General features: G+C 35.5%; 2 protein-coding genes and 1 long non-coding RNA gene across 7 annotated transcripts in view; all 3 read left to right on the forward strand.

Annotated features, from left to right (window-relative positions):
- The window catches only part of ankrd31 (ankyrin repeat domain 31), a 31,249-nt gene extending 19,511 nt beyond the window's left edge, over positions 1-11,738 (forward strand). For 3 of the 5 annotated variants that reach the window (NM_001442767.1, NM_001442768.1, NM_001442769.1), the window contains 9 exon segments: positions 510-595; positions 693-2,145; positions 3,184-3,339; positions 4,623-4,765; positions 9,063-9,252; positions 9,426-9,538; positions 9,608-9,754; positions 9,902-10,019; positions 11,415-11,738. In NM_001442767.1, coding sequence (NP_001429696.1) covers positions 510-595; positions 693-2,145; positions 3,184-3,339; positions 4,623-4,765; positions 9,063-9,252; positions 9,426-9,538; positions 9,608-9,754; positions 9,902-10,019; positions 11,415-11,572 — 2,564 coding nt within the window. In that variant the 3' untranslated portion in view covers positions 11,573-11,738. 5 annotated transcript variants of the gene reach the window in all.
- Positions 11,739-12,136: 398 nt separating this feature from the next.
- Positions 12,137-15,672, forward strand: gcnt4a (glucosaminyl (N-acetyl) transferase 4a). Its single transcript, NM_201583.3, is given in 3 exon segments — positions 12,137-12,193; positions 13,857-13,928; positions 14,013-15,672. A coding segment is annotated over 1 exon segment (1,287 nt). The 5' UTR covers positions 12,137-12,193; positions 13,857-13,928; position 14,013; the 3' UTR covers positions 15,301-15,672.
- A 1,724-nt stretch (positions 15,673-17,396) lies between these two features.
- On the forward strand, positions 17,397-25,253 carry LOC147844384 (uncharacterized). The gene is made up of 2 exons (XR_015491781.1): positions 17,397-17,553; positions 23,538-25,253. It is a non-coding gene; the product is annotated as an uncharacterized LOC147844384 (long non-coding RNA).
- The last annotated feature ends 961 nt before the right edge of the window (positions 25,254-26,214 follow it).

Raw genomic sequence — 26,214 nt, forward strand, 5'->3', positions numbered from 1 at the left:
GATTTCATACATGTGATTTTTATTGACGCGAGTGGCGATCTCTGCAATTGTTATAAATGTTGCATTAACGTATGAATTAAAAAAATATATTTTAATCTGTGGGTCACGTGCGATCCAAACTGGGTTGTGATCCGTACGCATCATGGATTAACAGTGATCTGTTACAACTTTACAGCTCAGAGATATAAGGTGGGGCAAGACCATTTAGAGATTTACAAACAAATAAAAGAATCCCAAACTGTATTCTAAAATGAACTGGCAAGCAATGAAGTGAAGCTAACACAAGGGGAAATGTGGTCATATTTGCGAGGAACGGTTAACAGGTGTACTGCAGCATTTTGCACCATTTGCAAACAGGCAATAGCTGACCAGCTACAGTACTGCCTACATATAGTGCATTACAGTAATCTAACCGAGTGGTCATAAAAGTATTGATTTTGTTAGTAGGATGAGGGGGGTTGCCTTTGGCCTTCAATCTATCTATATTTGTTTCTATTTATGACTTTTAGTGGAGCCTGGTGAAACCCTGATGAATACTGCCAGTTCATTGGCTGAAGAGACAAGCTCACAATTTCTCTGTGAACACAACTATACAGTGAGTGGCATCTTTTAAACCAAACTCTTGGTGTCTGCGCTATGAATTTTGCATTGTAATATAAACTCCTCTGCATTTTTATTTCATGGCCCTTTAGATTACTGATAAGGAGAAGCCAAGTCAGAGCACAAGTGGAGATTCATGGAGAGTTTGCTCTGCTAAAGCCACATCAGCAGAGAAGAGGGCATCAGAAGAAAACCAAAACAATTACGAGAATGATAGTGAGGTAGATGGACACTCAGCCATGGCTATGAAGAAAATCAAAAGAAAAAAGCATAACGATCAAGCAGAGAAGGATTTTTTGGAGTACTTGCTCAACTTTGATATAAACCTTCCTTCTATTGATTCTGAAATGAGAAATGATGCAGATGGCCCCTCGTGTAAAGAGAATGAAGATGAACACATTGACAAACAGCCAGCTGTTGATGTTCACCAAAATATACCATCGGAAACCATGTGCATTTCTGACTGCAGTCAAGAATGTAGCATTTCTCTGCTGCCTCCTCATTTAAATGAGCTAATTGACTCATGTTTACAAGAGACATTCAAGGGGGAGGCTGATGTACACCCGTCTGAACCAGTCGTGGAATCGCCGTTATCGAAGGAGGAACAACTTGATTCTAGCAGTCCTGGTTCATTATCCCTGCTTATGGGCATAATCCATAATCATGGATCAGCATGCAGTCTAGAGTGTTCAGAAAATAATGAACCATTAGTCAAAACCAACAAAAAACTAGCAGACACAGAGACATCAAAAGAAGCATTTATGCCATCAACCAGCCTTGCCATTGAGTCTCTCCAAAGTCTATCTGACTGGTTAGAAACCTGTGTAGACATTCCACATAACAACTTAACACAAATGACCACTCCAGAACTGCAATCTCCTAAAACTCTGTTCCTAAACAAGGATGAAGAACCAGGCATGGTCATTACTGATAACCAACAGGGGGTGGTAGAGATAACAAACCCAGCTAGTCAGAGCTGTGCTGCGGTGCATAGTACTATAGATGGTGAAAGACTAGTTGGTGACATAAATGCAACAGACCACAAAGGTGCCCTAGAAGTGGGATCACATTCTTCTTGCTTGGGGGCAGTTAATGAGCTAGTGAGTGATGTTACGTGTTCTGTTTCACCAGTGCTTTGCTATGCCAAAGTAGATTATGGTCATCCAGGAAATTCCTGTATTGTTGTTGAAGAAAAGGCATTACAAAACTCAGCTGATTCAGACTGCACTGTTGTGGAATGGCCCAACGCTACTGACAATCAGGGTGTAGCCATCAAATCAACTCTACGTAAGGTCTCCGGTTCTGAGGAGAGGCTTGATGAAAAGGAACCAACATACACAGTGACCTCAGCGAGTGTTTTACTGGATGACTTCTGTGCACGTCCTTCACTGGAGTGCAATGAAGAAGCAGCAAGTTCAAAACCTGATCCACACGTAGCTCTCGGCGGGATAAGCAGTAGGCCTACTGGGAAAAAGAAAAGTGGGAAAAAGCAAAAAAAACAAGACTTGGTGAACAGAACAGCTGGCCCAGATGCATCAAAACAAGGTGATTTGTTGGGGTTCATCTTAAAGTCTGCATGTAATCATAAGTTAGGATTTGATTTGCTAAACATTGCTAGTTTTAAGGTGAACAATTAAGCTGTGCAAGATAATTCACTGAAAAAAAAAAATGTTTGTTTTGGTCAATCAAAATGTGACCATCAGCTTCCCCTCTGGTCTGTCTCTGATGTCAGTTTGACAGTTTCATGCTTATTGCCCTTCCAAGCTTTAGTTTATTGCAAGTGAAAGATAAGAGGCAGGCCTGAAACCCGCCCCTGCCAACTCTCAATATTTAATTTCAATGAGCTCTATGCACAGCTAGTGTTTTTCAGCCAATGAACTTCCAGTGAAAGCTTTATGTGACTATTTTCAATCTCATAAGGTTCTTTTTACATCGTTGATGTTGTAATGTGATTCAAATACAATCAGTTAAACAGACGTAATCATCCATTTGGTTGTGCAAAAAGAGACAAAAAGAATATATAAATGCAGGGATTATCATTAGCAGCAGGCTAGCGCAAAAACTCCTTTTAAAATACTGGAGTAAAATTACTTTTCATATTTTAAAAACATGGCATGGAAAAATAGAATTTAAAGAAGTGCTACTACTTTGGTCTGATACCCACTTTATATCGTATCATAGCCAGGCAGTGAAGATTTTTTAAAGAAATAAGATCTTAAACACAGCAATTTTATATGGAATGACAACCGGAAGCCCAGGGGCTGGCTGATTGAAATTAAAAGTCCTTGTGCATTTAGACCATTGGAAAAATGTCATCATACATAAATACAATTCTGTAGCAACTTCGGTTCATGCAGACTTTAAAATTTATAAGCACTACATAGAACAAGGATGTCCAGTCCTGTTCCTGCAAGGCCAGTGTCCTGGAGAGTTAACTGATAACACAACAGATCTTGATGGACTTGTTTGGGTGTGCTTTATTAGATTTGGAGATAAAACAAAGGACAGTGACCCTCCAGGATCTGGCTTGGACATCACTGATTTTGACATTTTTTATGTATGTTTATTGTTACCTTTCAACAGCATCAAAGAAGCCTTTTAAGATTTCTCAGACTGTTCTTCACAAGAAAAACGGCTTAGGGGAGACTTACCTTCACCGGGCATGCAAAAGAGGAGACCTGCAAATGGTCAAAGACTTGATTGAAGCTGGGAGCAATGTTAATGCACCAGATAATGCAGGTAGGTAAAATATTTGTTATATATATTTATATCTGTTACACCACTAATATATTGTTGCTGATAACCCTAAATGTAGAAATCTAATATTAGAATTTGTACAACCCATATTTATTTTTAGTCTCATTTTTAATAAATGATTCCGTCATTCACTCATAAAACGTCATGTTTCATTGCTAGATGTGGCATTTTTGAAGAATTATACAGTGGCATATTTTTGATGGCTGGTTGTCACCACTTATTGGTTAAAAAATATAATTGCTGTCTACAACTTTAATTTTTGAGCATTAAATGCATATGAAGTGATTTTAATCTTTACTATAAACATCAGTGGTTTTATCTAAACTATAAACTGTTATCCCAGTACTTCTGTGTTATTTTACTGTTCGTAACTTCATAACTAACTCAAGACTGAATCTCTTTCTTGATTTTTGCGTTTTTCAAGCACAGATTTAAATGCAGCAATTCGAAGAAATAATAAACATATGCAAATCACCATCATTTATAATTTGTTGCGTGGGTGTTGAGGTCACGATCTTTTAATGATTAATCGTGCAGCTTATACTAAATGCATTAATGCAGGCTAAACAAGTAGTGACAGAAATCACCTTTAATAACCTAAGAAACCCACCACATCACCAATGACCTGCCACAAACTCTTCCATCATCATTATATTTTACAGGAAAGCCGAAATGCTTTCATATATGTGATTTGAATGATGCGAGAGACAATCTCTCGCCGATCGTTACAAATTTAGGATTAATCAACGTAAAAAAAAAAAAAGTATTAATCCGCGAGTCACATGTGTTCTGAACTGTGGGTTGTGATCCGTACAAATCACGAATCAACTGTGATCCCTTACACCCTTAATATATATCTGCTTTCTTGTTGTATGTAGTTTCAAATAAAATTATTACTCCAGTAATTATTCCTCTTACTTACTACTATAATAATGATAATGATAATAATAATTAATATTAGAATGCATTTTGAAGGATCATGAGACTGGAGTAATAAAGCTGACAGTTCATCATTAAATTAGCTGGAATAAATAATTAAATTAAATTCTAAACTACTTTTGAACAGTTATTTTATAGTGCAATAACATTTTATAAGTTTACAATTTCTATTGTATTTTTGATCAAATAAATGCAGCATTGGTGTGCTGGATCAGCTTATTTTAAAACATTTAAAAATCCTACTGACCTCAAACATTTGACTAGTAGTGTATACTGTATATATCTGCATTATTGCCATATAATCTCTTCAATGACTTCTTGGGCAGGATGGACTGCCCTTCACGAGGCCTGTTCCAGAGGTTTAATAGATGTGGTGAAGCAGCTCTTGGAAGCAGGTGCTGACGTGACCAGCAGAGGGATAGATGGAAGTAACCCACTACATGACGCCGTTTATATGGGCCACTTTGAGGTTGCACTTGTATTTTCTAATGATAAGTAAACATCAAAATCCTTCATTTGCTAATGTGGTGGCTTACAATTATTTACATTAGTCTTAATGTGCTTACATAATTTTACGTACATTATACATGTTTCTGTATAATTAAAATATAGTGATCAGGGGATGCGAAGTTCTAGAAATCCCATACACTGTATTCTTCAAAAGCCAATTTGACTACCTGTAAGTCTTGTTATAATCACAATAAGCGCTGTCATTACAGTTTAATAGAACCTATTGTAAAGAATGTTTAGTCAATAATTTAGTATACCTCCAGTTTCCACCACAATCCTAAGAGAGTGATGTATACTTGAATTGGATAAACTAAATTGGCCATAGTGTGTGAATGGGAGTGTGTGGCTGTTTCCCAATACTATGGGTTGTACTCTCAGTGCTGGGTTACTGCTGGAAGGGCATCTGCTGTGTACAACATATGCCAGTGTAATTTCCGGTGCATTATGCTGTGGTGACTGCTGATAAAGCAGAAAATGAACAGAAGGAAAGTGAGTGAGTGAATGATTAACTATAATGTTATTTACTATAATATGTCAACCTGATCCCCAGTCAATCACAAAATCACAATTTCATTGGTTGTTTGCAATCATGTGACTGCAAAATTCAAATGGAGGGCAGGAAGTAAAAAACTGAATGAGGAAAGAGATAGAGGAAAGTCGGTATTTTTGTGACTTGTACCATATTTCAAAAGAGATTACAGTAACACTTTATAATAACGACACACTATAAACCATTTATTAAGCATTAGCATCTAGTGAATTCATTATTTGTTAAGCATTAACTCTACAATAATAAACATTAGTAAGCAGTTTACAACTGTAGCTACAAATGCTGTATTCTTGACTTACAACCACATATGTAATGTGCTTAATAATTGTACTTTCATACTTTGTTAATGATTTATTTTTCATTACTAAATGAAGTATTGCATTATTTACAAACAAGTTGTATTTAAGAGTAGTTGGAGGTTTTTACCATCATTCAGAATGAGTTAGTAAATGATTAATACACTGTTGAAATCAAGGTTTATACATCTTATTATTCAGGCATATGTTAATGGTTACTATGTATGTTTTATTAATGCTTTATTAAATCAACCTCATGCAGGTTTGTGACCTAATCTAAAGTGAGGACTATTTATGCTTCATAAATCCCTTATAAATGATAATTAAAGGTTTGGTATCAAGTGAACAATAATCATTGCAATCTTATCTAAAAAGTCAAATTATTGAAAATATTAAACATTGCTGAATAACAGGAGTGTCAAAATACAACATAAAATTGTATAAAACAACAATAATATAATAATTTAACAATATAAAAAGACGAAATTTTTAAACTGTACAGACATTTTATTTTAGATTAGGTTGCACAGATTAACTTTTCATTCGATACAGTTTGATTAGAGTATGAATAGAAATGAATAATGTTGTTTATGTACTTCTTTCCTTTTTAGAATTTAACTGACTTTTTAATTGTCATTTATAAGGCATTTGTAAAGCATGAACAGTCCTCACTTTAGATTAGGTCACAAACCTGGATGAAGTTCAGTTAATAAACCATTTATTAACACATTAGTTAAGTGTAAATATATGCCTGAATAATAAGATATATAAATGTTAATTTCAATAGTTTATTAATTATTTACTAAATCATTCTGAATGATCTTTAAAAAACACCAACTATGCTTAAATAACTGGTTTGTAAATAATGCAATACTTTATTTAGTAATGAAAAATAAATCATTAACAAAGTATGAAAGTACAATTATTAAGCACATTACACATGTGGTTGTAAGTCAAGAATACAGCATTAATAGCTGCAATTATAAACTGCTTACTAACATCTATTAATGTAGAGTTAATGCTTAACAGATAATTAATTCACTATTTGCTAATGCTTAATAGTGTGTAGTTATTATAAAGTCTTACCGAGATGTACATAGAAAATAACCACATATGTTGGACATGATAGGCTATTTATATAATGTAGAACGTTTTCTACCGAATTAAGATATATTTGCTTGCCATCAAGGTGTTAAATACTTTAAACATGAAAAATGACTAGTAAATACTACTGTGTTTTTGAACCACAATACCATTATACTAACTGTTCTAGTAAATATATGGTTTCTTTGGTACAACTTAACTATATTAATAAACAAATTATAGGGCCAATAGGCCACTGCATTTTTCTACACTAATTATACACCATTAGAATACACCACAGTATTTATTACAGTTTATACTGTATATATTATTCATTAACAAAGAGTTATGCTATATATTATACACTTTACTATGTTTCTAAAGCACTATAGTATTCACTATAAATTACTATATATTTTTTCATTATCTTCCAGACTTTTTTATGCATGACAAAAAAACTGATAAAAGCATACAAAAGCGTGGACACATAGCCTACAGTATTACAATTGTGTTTACAATTAAATTTGTAATTATTGCTCCACAATAACAATCGTCTTTCTTACTAGGGTAGCTTTTATGTTTGGTCCATGAACTTAACCAGCAACAAACATTCAACGATACACATCTCGATAATACTGTTATGGTTGTTTACTTTATTGGTCGAAATGACAGCAAACAAATGGATTATTGCAAAACAAGATGAAGATTTCATTGCAGCAATTAGGTTACATGGCAGGAAAAGTTATAGTGTGATGGTGTTTGTAGTACATAATGCACAGGCCTACATTATACTGCCTGACAAAAGTCTTGCCATCGATCCAGGTGTAAGAGCAACAAATAATTACAAACACAGCAGAAGACCTATTGGAACCCGCATGGACCCAAGATTCTTATAGAAATCAGTCAAGTTTGGTGAAGGAAAAATCATGGTTTGGGGTCACATTTAGTATGGAGGCATGCGAGAGATCTGCAGAGTGGATGACAACATCAACAGCCTGAGGGTTCAAAACATTTGTGCTGCCCATTACATTACAAACCACAGGGGAGGGCAAATTCTTCAGCAGGATAGCGCTCCTTCTCATACTTCAGCCTCCACATCAAAGTTCCTGAAAGCAAAGAAGGTCAAGGTGCTCTAGGATTGGCCAGCACAGTCACCGGACATGAACATTATTGAGCATGTCTGGGGTAAGATGGAGGAGGCATTGAAGATGAATCCAAAGAATCTTGATGAATTCTGGGAGTCCTGCAAGAACGCTTTCTTTGCCATTCCAGATGACTTTATTAATAAGTTATTTGTCATTGCAGAGATGTATGGATGCAGTCCTCCAGGCTCCTGGGAGTCATACACAATATTAATTATTTTCCACTGCACTATGACTTTATATTTCTGTTAAGTGACAAGAATTTGGTCTCAGCAAAGTAAAATCTTACTCTCCTAATTAAATAATTTAAAGTCAAGGCATGATCATGTTTTATTTTGGTAAAATAGGCGTAATCTAGGGGCCTTTGCCTTTCATAAAAGCCAATTCTGATACCAAATGATCAACTAGAAGTCAAGTTATTTGTTGTTCCTAAAACCTGGATAGGACAAGACTTTTGTCAGGTAGTGCATAAACCATATATATCTTATTAGTGCTGTCAAATGAATTATCACATTCAAAAAAAGTTTGTACACATAGATGTGTTGAGAAAATGTTTATTACAAGCCACCTTTTTTTCCTTTTTCAGTCAGTTTTGAACTTTTATGCCCTTTATGAGCAAAAACATTTGGAGCTTTAAAAGCTGTTTGGCGTTTCTCATGTTGGCAGATTTAAACAATTATAAACAACACAAAACAAGCATTTTGATGTTCTGAAAGCAGTTCCTATGTAAAAGTATCACTTCCTGCCCTCCATCTGAGTTTCGTGCGACATTAATGACATCATGTGAAAACAACCTATTCACATTTTGAGTTTTCACTCCTCCAACCTATATGAACATATGCATTGTTTCTTACTTTTCTGAAATACAAAGCATTGAAGTGTTTGCTTAAATAACACCATGCAATTGACCCTTTCATCCACACAAATATTAAGGATTTGTGTATTTTACCTGGTAAAGCATTGTACACATAATGTGTACAGCAGTGAGTCCTGGATTCGATCCCAGTGAATAAAGGCTAAATTGTGTTTCACATAAACACACTCATTATTTACACCAACAAGAGGTCAGATAACTAAGGGTTGCATTGCTGTGCACAAACAACTTATTTGGTCTATTTTTTGCAGAGGAAACTGCAGTGTGAACTCGGTTAAAAAGCACTCATGGTCTTGATGTTTTATGCATAGATTGTGAGGCTTCTCCTTCAGTTTGGCTCAAGTGCTCATGACAAGAATATGCTGGGACACAGTGCATTAGACCTCGCAGCAGATGAAAGCATGAAAGAGCTGCTTTTGACATTTAAAGGACCTTTTCGTAAACCTGACCAGACAACTGACACTTCCGAAGAGCTTTTGACTGTAAAAGACTTGCAGCCAGGTAACAGTATTTGAATAGAAGACAGAGAGTAAGAGCAAATATGGCTTATTTTGACTTAAAAATTGACATATATTCACCCAGATGTTGTTCCAAACCTTTATTGATTAATTTCTTATATGGAAACAGTGTTTAATGTATGTTTTAGTGAGTTGACTTACTGTTCTCCCCAACAGATCAGTGTTTACAAGGAACAAGGATCGATTTTAGTGGCAACAACAACTTGCCCTGCCTTATTAGAGATGGAATCATCCAACATGGGGATAATCATTTAGAGATGACACTTGAGGTACCTCATCAACCATTTAAGTTATTGTCAAGATAGTTTAGTGTATTTCATAAAGTTTTTCATATTTAGGGTTCTAGCCACAAGGCCTCTTATTTGGAAAATGGATCTATAAGAGATGTCAGAGGCAGAGTCTTTCCCCTTCTTGAACAGAGGGTTGAATCAGTACTGGAGCATCCGTCCTCAGATCCTGTCACCTCAGATTTTGCCTGGAAAAAGGTATAAGTCAACTGTTATCTATAATAATAATAATAGTTGTGATACATGGAAAGTACACTTTTAAAAATAAAGGTTTTCCTTTCAATTTATGTGAGGAACATTTAATGATGTGGTTTAGGGTAGTAACCTTTTTGTTTTACTTGACAGGTTGAGTATCAGTCAAAGTCACCGTGGAGTTATTTAAATACAAAGAAAACAACTGAGGGATCAGCACAGCCTGAATGTTGCACAACCAACATCAGTTCATCAAAACCTGTTTTAAAAGGTTTGCCAACTGGACAAGTTTCACAGACAATCAATCATTCTCTAGATGATACACTCTTAGATTACAGATCAAAGTTTTAGTTTCACACATTCAAATTTGATCTCTTAATTACTCTATTTAATCATGACACAGATTTGTTAAAAGATTGATAAAACACATGTGAGCTTGATCTTTGACTTTCTTTGAGAAACTTCTGCCCTTTCTTTAAAACAACACAATTATTTTCAATGACAATATATGTTTAATACACTCACTGGCCACTTTATTAGGTACACCTTACTAGTACCGAGTTGGACCCCCTTTTGCCTTCAGAACTGCCTTAATCCTTTGTGGCATATATTCAACAAGGTACTGAAAAAATTCCTTTGAGATTTTGGTCCATATTGACATGATAGCATCACGCAGTGGCTGTAGATTTGTCAGATGCACATCCATGATGTGAATCTCCCGTTTTGCCACATCCCAAAGGTGCTCCATTGGATTGAGATATGGTGACTGTATAGGCCGTTTGAGTACAGTGAACTCATTTTTATGTTCAAGAAACCAGTCTGAGATGATTATTATAACATGGGTTGCTATCCTGCTTGTAGTACCCATCAAAAGATAGATACACTGATCATAAAGGGATGGACCCAAAGTGCCAAGAAAACATCCCCCACGCCATTACACCAGCACCTTGATCCTTTGATACAAGGCAGGATGGATCCATGCCTACATGTTCTTAATGCCAAATTCTGACGCTACAATTGGAATGTTACAGCGGAATTCGAGACTCATCAACCCAGGCAACATTTTTCCAATCTACTATTGTCCAATTTTGGTGAGCCTGTGCCAATTGTAGCCTCAGTTTCCTGTTCTTTGCTGACAGGAGAGGTCTTCTGCTGCTGTTGAATATCTGCCTTAAGGTTGGACGTGTTGTGGGTTCAGAGATGCTCTCCTGCAAACCTCAGCTGTAACAAGTGGGCTTTTGAGGTACTGTTGCCTTTCTATCAGCTGGAACCAGTCTGGTCCCTCTCCTTTGACCTCTGGCATCAACAAGGCATTTGTGCCCAGAGAACTATTGCTCACTGCATATTTTCTTTTTTTCAGTCCATTCTCTGTAAACCCTAGAGATGGTTGTTGTTTGAAAATCCCTGTAGATCAGCAGTTTCTGATATACTCAGACCAGCCCGTCTGGCACTAACAACCATGTCACATTCAAAGTCACTTAAATCACCTTTCATCCCCATTCTGATGCAGCAGATGTCAACATGCCTAAATGGATTGAGTTGCTGCCATGTGATTGGCTTATTAAAAATTTGCGTTAACAAGCAATTGGACATTTGTACCTAATAAAGTGGCCTGTGAGTGTAGTTTGAAATACACTTTTACATGTTGTTTGTGTGTGTTCAATAGAGCCATCCAAAAGTGTCAGTGAACCATCCAAATGTGGTGTTTTCATGAACATCAGGTCAATTCACTTGGTCAGAGATGAGGAGTTTTATCCAAGCCATGTGATGGATAGATACTGGGATTTATTCGCACAGAGTGAAGAGTGGACCTTCGAAACCTAATTTGCTTTTGTAGCCCAAGCTTTAGAGCTTCATAACTGTTTAAGTTTCTAAACTATTAATGTTTAAATTTTTTAGATTATAAGATGAAATAAAAGTGTTACTCGTAAGTTTGTTATTATGAGTAAATGAAGTTCTTGATGTGGAAATAAAAATATTTTCAGTTCTTTTTGTTTGTGTGTGTTGTGGCTTCCTCTTTAAATACCACTAGAGCCATCAATTTTTAACCATTAAAACCAATGTATTTTAATTGCTTCCACTTTTGGATTTGGTTGTTCTTTTTACACCAGATGAGAAGAAAGCAATCACCACATGCACCGCTTTTAATATAATTATTGCAATTATAGCTATTAACATCTTCTATAGACATTTTTTTCTTTTCTTTTATGTATGTATTTATATCTGTTATAGGAACATGTTGAGTCACTTGACTTTGTGTTTCATGCGAACGCAAAGTTAGACTAGGGTTTAGGAACAAGCCCGAAAGGAGTGGGCGGACAGGACTTTCCTGACGTCCACGCCTCATCTCTTGACTGACTCAAACTCCACAAAGTGAAGTCAGTCTGAACTCATCTCGAGAGAAGCGCGGTGAAGCAGCAACTCCACGCAGTCTCAACAGCAGTTGTAAGTATCCAAGAGATCATTTAGAGTTCGATACGACATTTAGTTAGTATCTCGGTAGCATTGTATTATGTTAGTAGATTATACAAATGCAGACAAAAGGCGCTAAAATGCGCGCTGTCGTCTATTTACTCTTTACTAAGCTGTTCAATTTTGGTTTTGAATTGCAAATAGTAGTAAAATGTTTTCCTACGTTTCAGATTGAATGAAGGTACTGTATCTAATATATTTTATATGTACGTGGCGCCACATGGCTGCCGTTTTAACACTTGTAGCCTAATAATTCAGTTAAAATAGTGATTTTGATGATACCTATAATTAGGCTACTGAGAGCTAATCGTTAACCCTTGTTCACTGTTCAAATGTTCAGTGACTAACCTTTTGTTATGTTAGGGATAAAAAGTCAACTGAATTAAACTGTTGTAAAAATGCATTAGATAACATGTTTTTCAAATTGTTTGCATAAATCTGTTAATCAGCCTCAGTCCTGATCAAAGCTACTAAATTGCTTAGAAAATGGCAGGATTTTAATTCTTTAATTACAAACTTCATAAATGATGTCACGGATTTGTTGAAAATTGAAAGCACAAAATTACGCATTTTCGATATAAAAAGTAATTGTGAACTGGATTTTTTAAAAACCTTTTATCACAGTCTTGGACATAAGAATGATTAACAACATTGGCTTTGATACTCTTTAATCATAACCACACATGATAAATAAATGCACAGCCTTTGTTTTTGTTTACTCCATGTAGTTCTGAAAGCTGAGATGTATTTTCAGATTTTCTCAGACACATCAAGTGCGTAAAGGTTACTCTCACACACTCAGACACATACAGTACACACACTTTAATTTGCTGTTGTACTCCATATAAAATCCAGAAAGAAAAAACAGGCCTATCTAAGGGTTAATGGTGCCAACTGATGATCAACAAGTTTTACCTCTTCCCATCTGGATAAAACCATCAACATTCAAAAATGCAAGATTATTTAACTTCATAGCTTTAAATAAAAAAAAGTGGCTATAATGGAAGTTAATTAGGCAAAAACAGTCACCAACAGTAAATTACGGAGGGAAAAAATGAAAATCAGAAACAATGCATCAAAGCCAATTTTGTTTCACATGTCCAAGACTTGAGACCAAGATAAAAGGTTCAAAAAATCCAGTCCACAAATACTTTTTATATTAAAAATACAACATTATGTGTGTTTTTTATGGCAAAGTAAATTTAAAAATATTTTTTTCTGATGCATTTTCACAGCAGTTTATTATAATAGATGTTTTCATCCCGAACATAACAAAAGGATAGTAAATTGGCCCAGAGTGTATTGTTAAGTTAAAAAAATAAATAAATAAAATAAAAAGACTAAGCATTTTCTCAATATGTGTGTCAAAATAAGATTTGCCACCAAAAATTATTCCGCTCTCCGAAACACAGAAAAAGTTATGGCCAAATTAAGAAACAAAATCACCCCCAGAGTGGATGAAAACCTCCCCAAAAGTATATAAGTTTTAAATAATGGTTTATTAGACCCTCATACTTAGATAAAAGTTATGTATTAACTTTTCAGCATACTACTACTTATTTATTAGATATTAAATAGACTTCGTATTTATTAGATACTTTATTCTGTAACCCATTATTCTTCCTTTGTCACACAGGTTTATATTTTTTGCAATGTTGAGAAACATTTGATGGCAGTGACACAAAACAAAAGACCGGCAGTGTGCAAGGTAGGCAAGTTTCCTGTTATATGATATGAACCAGAGTTTTTCTTGCTTTTTCTAACTATTTCTATCTGTGTACTTTTCCCACAGAATGAGAAGATGTGCTGTCTTACACCGGTTAAGATGCAAGTTCTATGTGTTTGTCGTGTCACTGTTTGTCGTGGTGAAGCTGGTGTACTTAAAGATTTCAATGGACAACAGTATCTACATCGAGCCCTATGGAGTTACACGTAGATCTCTCAAACCTCAGCCACTGGATGGCATTAACTGCACAGCCATTTATGAACTGGAACCAGTGGAAATTGGCAAATCGCTGGAGATGAGACGCAAAAAAATTGTGGAAGTTGATGATGGGAGAATTGCTTCGTTCACTGCGGATTGCAAAAGTTACATCGAACAAAGGCGCTACAATGAAGTCTTGGTCACTGATGAGGAATGTAACTTTCCAATCGCATACTCTTTGGTGGTGCACAAGAACAGCGCAATGGTGGAAAGGATACTTCGAGCCATCTATGCACCTCAGAATATTTACTGCATTCATTATGACCAAAAATCCACAAAGGATTTTATTGCAGCGATGAAGAACTTGGAGAGTTGTTTTCCAAATGTCTTCATCGCCTCTAAAATCGAATCCGTCCAGTATGCGCACATTACCAGACTTAAAGCAGATCTCAATTGCCTTTCAGACTTACTGAGTTCAGAGGTCAAATGGAAATATGTCATCAATCTGTGTGGTCAAGACTTTCCACTGAAGTCTAATTATGAGCTGGTGACTGAGCTCCGGAAACTAAACGGCGCAAACATGCTCGAAACAAGCAGGCCCAGCAAAGTAAAAAAGCAACGCTTTCAGTTTAGATACCAGTTGAAAGATGTATCGTATGAATACCAGAAGATGCCTGTTAAAACCTCCATTGCTAAAGACCCACCGCCGCATAACATTGAGATGTTTGTTGGAAGTGCTTACTTTGTCTTGTCACGGGATTTTGTGACATATGTTATGAACAATCAACTGGCGAAGGATTTTCTTCAGTGGTCAGTCGACACATATTCTCCCGATGAGCACTTTTGGGCATCAATGGCAAGAGTTCCCGGAGTTCCTGGGGAGTTAGCAAGATCTGAACCTGATGTGTCAGACCTGAAGAGCAGGACACGTTTGGTTAAATGGAACTATCTCGAAGAGCGATTGTATCCAAAGTGCACTGGTACACACAGACGTAGTGTCTGCATCTATGGTGCAGCGGAGCTCCGGTGGCTTCTGGAGGACGGCCATTGGTTTGCAAACAAGTTTGATCCCAAAGTTGACCCTGTCATTATTAAATGTCTTGAGGAGAAACTTGAGGAGAAGCAACTTCAACAATGCTTGAGGAGAGTGTCTTAAAAGAGGCTTTCTTTGATTGAAATATGCATCTTTGCTGCTCTTATCTCTGTTCAAAACACCAGCAAGTTGAAAGGTTTAGCTGTATCTTAAAGTTATTCCATTCACGTTCATATTGCCGTCTGCTACATATGCTAGGTCTTTATGCTAATGAGTTTGGAAGTGCCTAACAGCTTCAGCTTTAATACTTCACACAAATGATGAATGTGTGGGGGAAATATTTATACATTTTAATTAAGTATTTATTTTAATTTATTTAACCAACAATGTCTTGCATGAAGAATCTATTGTTTACTGAATCAGTGGTGACAGTTTTACAACTTGATTGTATTTTTCTTTTGTCATTGGTTTTCAAAATAAACAATGCAGCTAAAATGATATGCTTTATAATATTTCCTGATTTCATATTTGATTTCAGAAAAGGCATTTCAAAATAGTCTGTTATTTCTGTGACATTTATAAATTATTTTTATAACATAACGTTACAATTAACAACTTTCAAACAACAATTTTTTTATTGAAATAGTTATATGTAGGCCCACATGGAATCTAAATCTGTTTGTTTACTTGTGTAAATGTGTGTAAATTTATATTTATTCAGTTTTTTATTAATTTCAGTTTAATTATTGACTAATATGAAGATATTCATATGATTTGTTTACAATACAGTTTGTACAGTAATATTTTCTGTCTTTTAGTAGAGATATTATATGAGAAACTTGCTTTGATTACTAAATAAACAGGATCTAATTGGATATAAATTGTAAACTTTAAATACATTTTAAAAAGGTATTACTTTTTGTTTCATATATAAAGTTTTTAGTTATGATAATCCCAAAATTGTTCTGCATAAATCGGCAGATTTTTTTCACAAATTTCCCCACAGAAATAGCAAAAAATGTCCGCAGATTCTGTCTGGCCATAGTTATATGATTGAAATGCTGTCCGTTAGTTATGTAAATATTATTGAGCAACAGATCAATCCAATTAGTTCGAAAATATGTTTTGAACACACTGTTGCAAAATGAAAACAAATTATTGTGAAATGCTTTACAGTAAGCATTAAAGTGTTTTGCTTGCGATATTTGGCAATACTAAAAAATGTAAAGAAATAGTTCAAACCCAGGCTCATTCTGCTTACGTACCCCTATATAAAACCTAAACCCAACTGTCAGAGTATCATGAGCGTTACCTTAGTGGGAGGTACAAGTTCTACTACGTAGTTGATGATCGCCTACACCTTCCCCTACCCTAAACCCAATCGTCACAGTAGCATGTGGGGTACAAGGTCCGCTACGTAGTAGCTCCCCAAACCCTAAACCCAACCGTCAGAGTAGCATGAGCGTTACCTTTGTGGGCAAACAAGGTCTGCTACGTAGTTGACGACCTTCTACACCTCCCCCTACCCTAAACCCAACCGTCACAGTAGCATGGGAGTTATCTTTGTGGTTGGTACAAGGTCCGCTACGTAGTTGACAATTGCCTACATCATCAAACTGCAGGCTGCAGTGAGGACATCTTGCAAATTTCTCTCCTATTGGCACCTGCTGTTTTCACTTAAATCCAGGCAGCTGTCGACTGACAGTACAGACTTACTGACAGATTGACCTACCGATCGACTAACCCACCCTCCTCCTTCCCTAATCCCAACCAATAGTGTTTTGAAAAAGCAATGACTGAGCTGCACACCCCCTTCTCTAAACCCAACCGTTTTTTTAAAAAGCAACCCAGAAAAAATAAAACCCTCGCCCAATTTGATCCCATTTTTAGATTTTACCACATTCTTGCCATTATTTACTTGTTTATTTTATTTTTTTTGGCTTCTGTTTTTGTCTCACCCACTTTTTGTATTTTTGTTGAGATACCAGAGAAACTGGTAACAGCAGAGGAGGCAAGCAAAGAAAAGGAACGGCATCATAGCACTCCGTAGTGTTTATTTAAAAATGAAATGCAGCCAGATAATTCGCGATCTCCAGAAATGTACAGAGGGCTACGTTTTCAGAATGAGCCTATGCTAGATAGTTTACCCAAAACCTGTAATTCTGTCATCATTTCCTCACTCTTTACTTGTTTCCGACCTTTACGAGTTTCTTTCTTCTGTTGAACACAAGAAACTGGAAACCTGCAACCATTGACTTTCATAGTATTTGTTTTTCCTACTATGAAACTCAGTGGTTACCGGTTTCAGCTTTCTTCAAAATATCTTTTGTGTTCAAGAGAAGAACGAACCTCAAAAAGGCTTTGAACATCTTGAAGGTGAGTAAATACTCTTTTTTTAGGGGGGTGTTAATGATCCATTTAACATCTTATGACACCTGATATACGAAACAGCAGTACTTTTGTTTGTGTGGTTTTACAAACTTACTTTATTTGCTCATGTTGAGCTTCTATTTGGACAAACTGCTTTAATCACTTATATAAACAGGATATCTGCCTTATCATCAAAGTCATTATTTAACTTTGCTTTGTCGTTCAACTGAGACGAAGTTGGGCAAAGCTCATAGCAGTCTTTAAAGTGGAGATGCAAGACCAATAAGTAAGCCTTTGCTTAACAAGTCAATGGTTGGACAAAAGCACCTAAACTTTCACTGCAACAAGACACTCTCAAGTGCACACCCCGAACAAATTCCCAAAAGACCCTTTTTTTAAAACCGATATGTCCCCTGAGATATTTTTAAAACTGACATTTTAAAAAAGAGAACTATACAGTCTTATATCCGTTCTAAATGTTGTCAGATACTGTACTGTAAATAGCTTGATTCTGAAAGTTAATTTTTATTCAAAGCTTGCGCCAATGTCCTGAGTTTGCCCTGTGCTACTCTGTCTCTGTTTGTTACCAAAGGGTTGGAAACAGAGATCTTGAACCTACTTTTCTGAAAAGGTTTTCTGTTTGAGACGTAATTGTACAGCATGTTTGACCACTGAGGTAGCCAGCGAGGCTCGGTTTCCTCAATCTAAATGCAGTACGGCCGCCACAGGTGGCTCCTTCAGGGTGTTGACAGTGTAAGTTAATGCACCCTGGAATGTAGACGCCTGCCATTAAAGCCTCTTTGACCCTCTCAGATGCAAACAGTACAGTGAGACCTCTGTGTTGAGTTTTATTTACTTAATATCAGTTACTGGTCTACAACCAATAGTTTGACTAAGCTAGTTTACATGCAAAAAGACATCTTCATAAACACTGTGTGGGCTGCCGAAGCAGGGTTCAGCAGAGTCAGTGGCATGCTGTTTCCTGAAAGGAAAATAAGAGGAAATGTCTTCTAACAGATGAAGCCAAGTGATACACCTCTTTACTTGTGGTTTAACAGCTAGGGGAATTAGTTCATCTTTAGCAATAGGATGTTAAACGGCTTCAAAACAGGAAACAGGCAGCTGTCACATGAGGGGAATGATTGTATATTATGTAAATGCCTCAGTTTAGGGATGGTGAAGCTGAATGTGTCTGGTTGACATGCATATTTGTTCATATACTGTATTTATATATTAAGTATTAACCTATTGTGAAAATGTCATGTGTTTTGATCACTAGTGCTGCACGTTTCAGCATGGATATTGCAATGTTCGAATCTGCAATAGTCACATCATGGATTTGCATGGTTAGGAATATAATTGGAGTCATTATAAGATTGGATATCATTTTTGATTTGTGTTCATCATGTCAATTATATTGAAACCATTTGGGCACAAGCACTTATGAAGTTTGTAGCTTTAATAATGATGTGGCTATTGATTCAATGAAGAGTGCTATTTTAATTTTAAATATTGAATTTCTGCTTTTTCGTAAACTCCACAGAAAACCATAACCATTTAAATCGTGTTGTATTCATCCATGCTTGAATTTTTTTATTACGATTTATGCAGATACAAAAATGTACTTCAAAATCATACTTATAAATGTTAAACCAGCCTGATCTCACAAAGAAACCTGAGTATTTTTTGTTTTGTCAGTTTATAGAGTAATTCCAGTGAAAAATGAATTATTTTAAAAAGGAGGCGTGGCAACCGTCATTGGGGGATGTGCAAATTGTACAAATGAGATCGTACGAATTCGTACGAATTAATCCCTAAATTTCACTTTTGCTTTTAATAAATAGTTTCTACACAAAGTAAATATTAATGCCAACAATAAATGTATTTGTGATCTTTTTTGTAAATCCATTAAATGTTTTTATTTTTTTGGTGGGTCATAATCATGCTTTGATGTGAACAAAACACATCTGTTAATCATTAAAGACTGGAAATAACCAGCCTGGGCTGCGTTTCCCAAAAGCATCGTAAGCCTAAGAAGTTCGTAGAAATGATCGTACGACTGATCTTAATATTACGGTCTGTTTCCCAAAAGCATCGTAACTTAAGTAGCACTTGAAATTCTTCGTGGATCTACGAGTGCTCTGGAGTAATCGTAAAGCCTTAAGTGCATCGTAAGGAGACAGAGTTATGAGGGCACCTGCTGGACAACCTACAATTTACTTCTCTTCAAAGTCATTATTCATTTTATTTGTACGTATATCTCTATTCATTTATATTTTCTACACATTACACAATTCAATATACAAATAATAATAATTAATAATTAGGCTAAACTTTTCAAAAATAAATGTAAGAGCTTATTTATTTATTTATTTATTTACTTATTTATTTATTTTGATGTGAGATAAGCAATTTTTGATAAAGAAATTGATAAATAATTCTACTTAATTAAGGTTTCATATAAATATCGAAAATGATGCTGATGTCATTTCCGGCAAGGACTGTTAGAATTAGTTTTATGCGAGATTGGAGCAAGACAGTGTTTTTACAGTACGACATTTCCAGTTAATTTATGTTTTTAAACTGGCTCAAAAATATTTTTTTTTATGTTATTCGAGTTGAATATACATTCACACAAGTAGAAGAAGAATTATATGGATTGCTATAACATGTGCAACAATAACGAGCCATTCTATAGCGTGACATTTCAGCACTTAACAAACGGATAGCGACTCCTAAGTTACACTTAAAGCTGGGCTACGTGCAATTGTGTTAAGTGCATTTTTGGGAAACGCACGTGAAACAATAACGAACGTTCGCAAAATGACTCGTAGAAAACGCTCTTAAGTGCTAAGATCAATCGTTATCGGGAAACGCAGCCCTGATCTCATGAGAATACGTATTTTAAGTTTTGCCAGTTTAGTGGCTAATTTGTACGAGTTCAGTCATACGAAATTGTACGATTTTAAAAAGGAGGCGTGGCACATAATCCCACCCCTAAACCCAACCGTCATTGGGGGATGAGCAAGTCATGCTAAATTGTTCGAATTAGATTGTACTAATTCTTACTAATTAGCCACTAAATCAAAAAGTTACGAATTGCCGTGAAGTTGTTTTGAAATAACTATTTAATAACCGTTTTCTTCATTCTGCCATGTCATGACTAAAACACACATGAACTAAATGAATGCAAACTTGTCTTAGAGGTATCTTTGTAGTCATTCTGAAAGCAAAACATCATTTGCATGCATCATATTACTTGTTCTGCCACAGCATTTACGGAGCAGTGTTATATCTGTACTGTAATCTTCTATTATTCCTAAAAAAAACTTGCTAGTTGCCAAAATTCTGATCAAATCGGCAAATATCAACAGATATCAAACACATGTAATGTATTTAAGGCTAATAAAATAAAAAAAAGAAAATAATCATTGAACCCATCATGTTTTTGGGGGGGTTTTTTTCCAGGGAATAGTGTTTCTAAAGGAGCTGTTGGCATGGAATTGAACCATATTTCAGTAAAAACCCAAACAATACACACAACAATAAAACATAACAAAAAAAATCTGAAGAATTTGTTTTGTGTAATAACAATGAAATGACACAAGGAGCAAGTAGTAAACTAGTGAAATGATTTTTCGCTTCTCGAATAGAGAATAAAGTCACATGAATTGATCAGGTCTGATTTTTTTTCACAGAATTTAACAGAGTGTAAAAATTTTGTTCTATGGGTCCCATCTTTTAGATCTGATCTTTAATTTTTATTTTATATTGGATTCAAGTCTGGTGATTGGCTGGGTTATTCTACAGCTTGATTTTCTTTTTTTGAAAGCATTTGAGATTTTTTGGTTGTATTCTGAATCATTGTCTTGCTGAAATGTCCACTCAAGATGTTTTTTGTTTTGTTTCAAGATGTTGGACTGAAGCAGCTAATATTCATTTACAGTGTAACAGTGATGAAGGGCAGAGGGTTGCTGAAGAACTACTAAGAGATTACAGCTGCTGTCTGGGCTTTCACTGCCTTTCTACACCTCCCTTTCTTCATGTGTTCAATACTTTTTCCTGCGTTGTTTTATTTTAGTACACATAACTTAATTTGTAAACTTAAGTTAAATTTTCTAGTTAAACTAGTTTAACTAACTAGTTAAATTTTCTTTGTATATATGGATTTCTTCCAGGGAAAATTTCAAGTCAACGGCATCTTAAGAATTATGCTTTCTGAGAAAAATAGTGACATGTTCAATGCTTATTTTCCCGCTGTAGATTGTTTTCATTTGTTAAGCATCTTCCAGTTTTTCTCAGTAATAAAATCAGCAAGTGTTTTTAAGTCTGTCCATGTCCATTTCCTAAACAGTCGTGTAATTCATTAAGTCTTAAATTCAAAATAAGTGGATGACCCATGGTGGATGTTTAAGGTTAATTAGATGTAAATATTTGTGGAGCACCACGAAAATATAAAATAATTGCTCCCATTAATGAAGTTTTTATATTTGTATTGTATCGCAACACCATATGGCTAAATATCAGTGGTTGAAGATCCTTATATGTAAACAGCCCAAAAAAAATGCTTGCATTTTAAACGGCATGCTAAAATATTTGACATTAAAGCAAAAGTGAAAAAAGGGGAACTGTTTGTGTGAAGCATTACAGCATCTGCATAGCAAACCTCACCCTTTTTACTTTCCATGACATGCCAGTTTAACTACTATATCTGAACATTTTCTTCTTTCAAAGCATTTACGTCACCACAGAGTAAATACCATCTGCCTCTCTGGTTGAAACTGAAAACAGAACAAGTAGAGCAGTCTATAGCTTTCGCTTAAAAAGTTGGTTATAGTTCAAAATGAGGGGACCCTCTCTGAGACCACACCTCTGTGTTATTCATGCTAGCGCTATTTAAAGGATGTGACATTATTAGCACTACCTTGTGTAGGTGTCGCCTCTGCCAGAAAGAAACGGGTGTGAAATCTCATTTACACCGACTGCTGCATGCCTACGACAACCTCCTACGTATAAAGCTCCCCAAAACACAATCTTTTCGTAAATGTGTAGGGTTTTTAAAAAAGGGGTTTCTCAGTTTGTTCAAAGAGTTAAAAAAGTAGGTTGTGTTTGTCAGTTCAAAAATAAAATGTAATGCGGTCATATTTAACTTAATTCATTCAGATAATCACAATCTCAAAATGTAATGTTTGATTTAAGAGAGAATAAAGCAACAATATGTCTTTTCTGGAAGTAGGACCAAGGCCATGTGACACACAGTAGCTGAATTCAGTTGTCAGTTCTTCTATTGTTAATTCCTGTTCTGTACACACATTGTGCATTTATTTACAGGAATAAAAAATCAGTTTCTACACTTGAATGTTATTATTAACTTTAGCATTTTTTTTACCAGGACAAAGAATCACTATAAAATCTCCATTAGATACTGTAAGAAATGCAGGGTTCCACATAATTTCTTCATGTTGTCCCAAAACAATTTGATTGAGTTAACTTTCATTAGTTAAATCAAGTTAACAATTTATTAGTTTTTGTTTACAAATTTAAGCAACGAAGGCTTATTCTGATTACATATCCCTATATACATTTCTGGAGAGCAAAATACGTCCCAGGAGATATGATTTTTTGCAGTTTTTGTGAATCCACCAGAGGCTGCTGTGTACGCTTTTTCAGATCTCAAATGTTCTTTGCAAGTGCCATTTGTGCCTGCTGTTCTTGCGTAAATCCACCAGAGGCTGCTGTCGACTGACTGACTAACCGACTGATATCCCCACCCACCCCCTTCCCTAAATCCCCCCGTTAGTGTTTTAAAAAGCACCTATTGACCTGCCCACGCCTTCCCTAAACAAAACCGCAGGGTTTTAAAAAGCAATCCAGAAAAAGAAACGCCCTACGGCAACCTGATTTTTACCACATTTTATCACATTCTCACCCTGTTATTTACTTGTTAATTTTAATTTTTAACTTTAGTTTTTGTCTTACCTGCTTTCTAGAACCCTTCTTCGCCAGACTTAAACCCCATTGTCATGGTCAACTCTGTGTCTCAAGTTCGCCGACAAACTGGAAACAGTGGGAAAGCCGACCATACAGAGGTGAGCAGTCAGCTGGTAAGCATGAAAAGTGTCATACCGCCCAGTAGTGTTCATTTAAAGATCAAATGCAGCCATATGTACTATTGGCTACATAATTTGCGATCTCTAGAAATGTACTGTTGAAGTCAGAATTATTAGCCCCCCTTTGAATTTTTTTTCTCTTTTTAAAAATATTTCGCAAAGGATGTTTAACAGAGCAAAGACATTTTCACAGTATATTTGATAATATTTTTTCTTTTGGAGAAGGTCTTATTTGTTTTATTTTGACTTGAATAAAAGCAGTTTTTAATTTTTTAAAAGCCATTTTAAGGACAAAATTATTAGCCCCTTTAGGCAAATTTTCTTTCAACTGTCTACAGAACAAACCATTGTTATACAATACCTTGCCTAATTGCCCTAACCTGCCTAGTTAACCTAATTAACCTAGTTAAGCCTTTAAATGTCACTTTAAGCTGTATAGAAGTGTCTTGATAAATATCTAGTAAAATATTATTTACTGGCTTCATGGAAAAGATATAATAAGTCAAAACAGCAAATGTTTTAAAGGTACTTTAACTTACTCTGAAAAATATATATATGTTTGCTTCAAACTACTTGTTTAAAATAAGCTGAAACAGCACAATTCTTGAGTTTTTGGGGGACAACTTAATTGTTTTATGTTGATTCCACTTAAAATTGGAAAAATGATTCAGTTAACTTAATCTGTTTGTGTTGAGACAATATGAAGGTATTGAGTGTAACCCAACATTTCTTACAGTGTATGTCACTTAGTTAATGAATTTACTAACTTGAAGTATTTACAATACTTGTACAACATTTACTAATGGCTTATTAAAATCCTAACTCATGCTTAATAACGTTAATTAATGCACCATAAGTTAAAATGAACTAACTGTGAACAACTTTCGCAAACAGTCGCCTCACAGCAAGAAAGTTGCTGGTTTGAGCCTCGGCTGGGTCAGTTGGCGTTTCTGTGTGGAGTTTGCATGTTCTCACTGCGTTCGCATAGGTTTTCTCCGGGTGCTCCAGTTTCCCCCACAGTCCAAAAACATACAGTGCAGGTGAATTGGGAAGGCTAAATTGTCCATAGTGTATGAGTGTGTATGGATGTTTCCCAGAGATGGGTTACAGCTGGAAGAGCATCCGCTGAATAAAACATATGCTGGATAAGTTGGCGGTTCATTCCACGGTGGCAACTCCAGATTAATAAAGTGACTGAGCTGAAAAGAAAATGAATGAATGAATAAATGTGCTCTTTATTGTTTGGTTATGTTAGTTAATGCACTAACTAAGACTAACTTTTACAACCTTATTGTAAAGTGTTACCAGCTTTACTTTCTGAATCTGTCCACGATTATAATTCCTTAAACTTTGGAACTTTGATAAATGAACCATGCCTAAACAGATGGAAAAAAGATGATGCTAAGATGATGCTTTAAGTGGACATTGCAACACAGCAAGAGCACGCTCTGTAAAGCAGCCATCCAAGTGTGAACAAAACACAACATTGCTGTATTAAATTAGACCAAAAAAATAAAAATACCAAACACATGTTAGAAATAAGCTCTCTTTTGTACACTGAAAGATAGTTATCACTTAATAAAAATGTATGGCTTATTTACGGTTGTTATTCCTGAGTTTTTACGGTGCGAATGGGATTTTGCCCTTATACACTTGACTATACACTTGACTAAGAATTACTCAGAAAAAATGCTTAGTTCTATTGCTTTCATTGTTTAAAACATCCAGACGTCTAAAGCTTTCAAACAGACAAAAAGGACACTCTCTGCCAACTGACCTCTGACATATTATTGTTATGGAAGTTGTTTTAAGAGAGCTTAAAAAAAAACAGGAAACTCAACTTGTTGCATTGTACCAAAACACGTGTTGCAGAAGAAATTGTGGCTGCCATTCACATCCTTCAAAGGCCCTGGAAAGGATGTAGAGCATAATCAAATAAGAAGGGAACACATATTAATCTTTAAATGCATGAATGTTTTGCCAATCATCATAACATACAGATGTCTTTAGTGACCCACACCTAAAAATCTAACATGGATGGATCTCTAACTGTGGGAGCATAAAATGTGACTGAAATTTGAATAAGAATATGCAAAAGATAAAAACAAAGCATTGCTCCTTTAGCTTGTACACTGAAAATGATTTGTTGGATTTACAATTAAAAGTTCTAGGCTGAAAAGAAAATGAATTAATGGATTTGCATTTTTAATTTTTATTTTTTTGCGGTAAGTGGTCACAAACAATTTATGAGCTGAATTTAAACAAACTAAGGTACACATTGCTAAATTTAATTTCTTGTTTAAATGCAGTCCATATAAAATGTTTGCAACAACTTACCTTAAAAAATTATAAATCCAATGAATATTTTGTGTTTGTGTGTGCGTACTTATTGAGTTAACAAACATACACTCACTGGCCACTTTGTTAGGTACACCTTACCAGTACTGGGTTGGACCCCCCTTTGCCTTCCGAACTGCCTTAATCGTTTGTGGCATAGATTTAGCAATGTGCTAGAAATATTCCTCAGAGATTTTGGTCCATATTGACATGATAGCAT

Source organism: Danio rerio, chromosome 5 (assembly GCF_052040795.2).
Source record: "Danio rerio strain M-AB ecotype USA chromosome 5, GRCz13ab, whole genome shotgun sequence".
NCBI classification, from domain to species: Eukaryota; Metazoa; Chordata; class Actinopteri; order Cypriniformes; family Danionidae; genus Danio; species Danio rerio.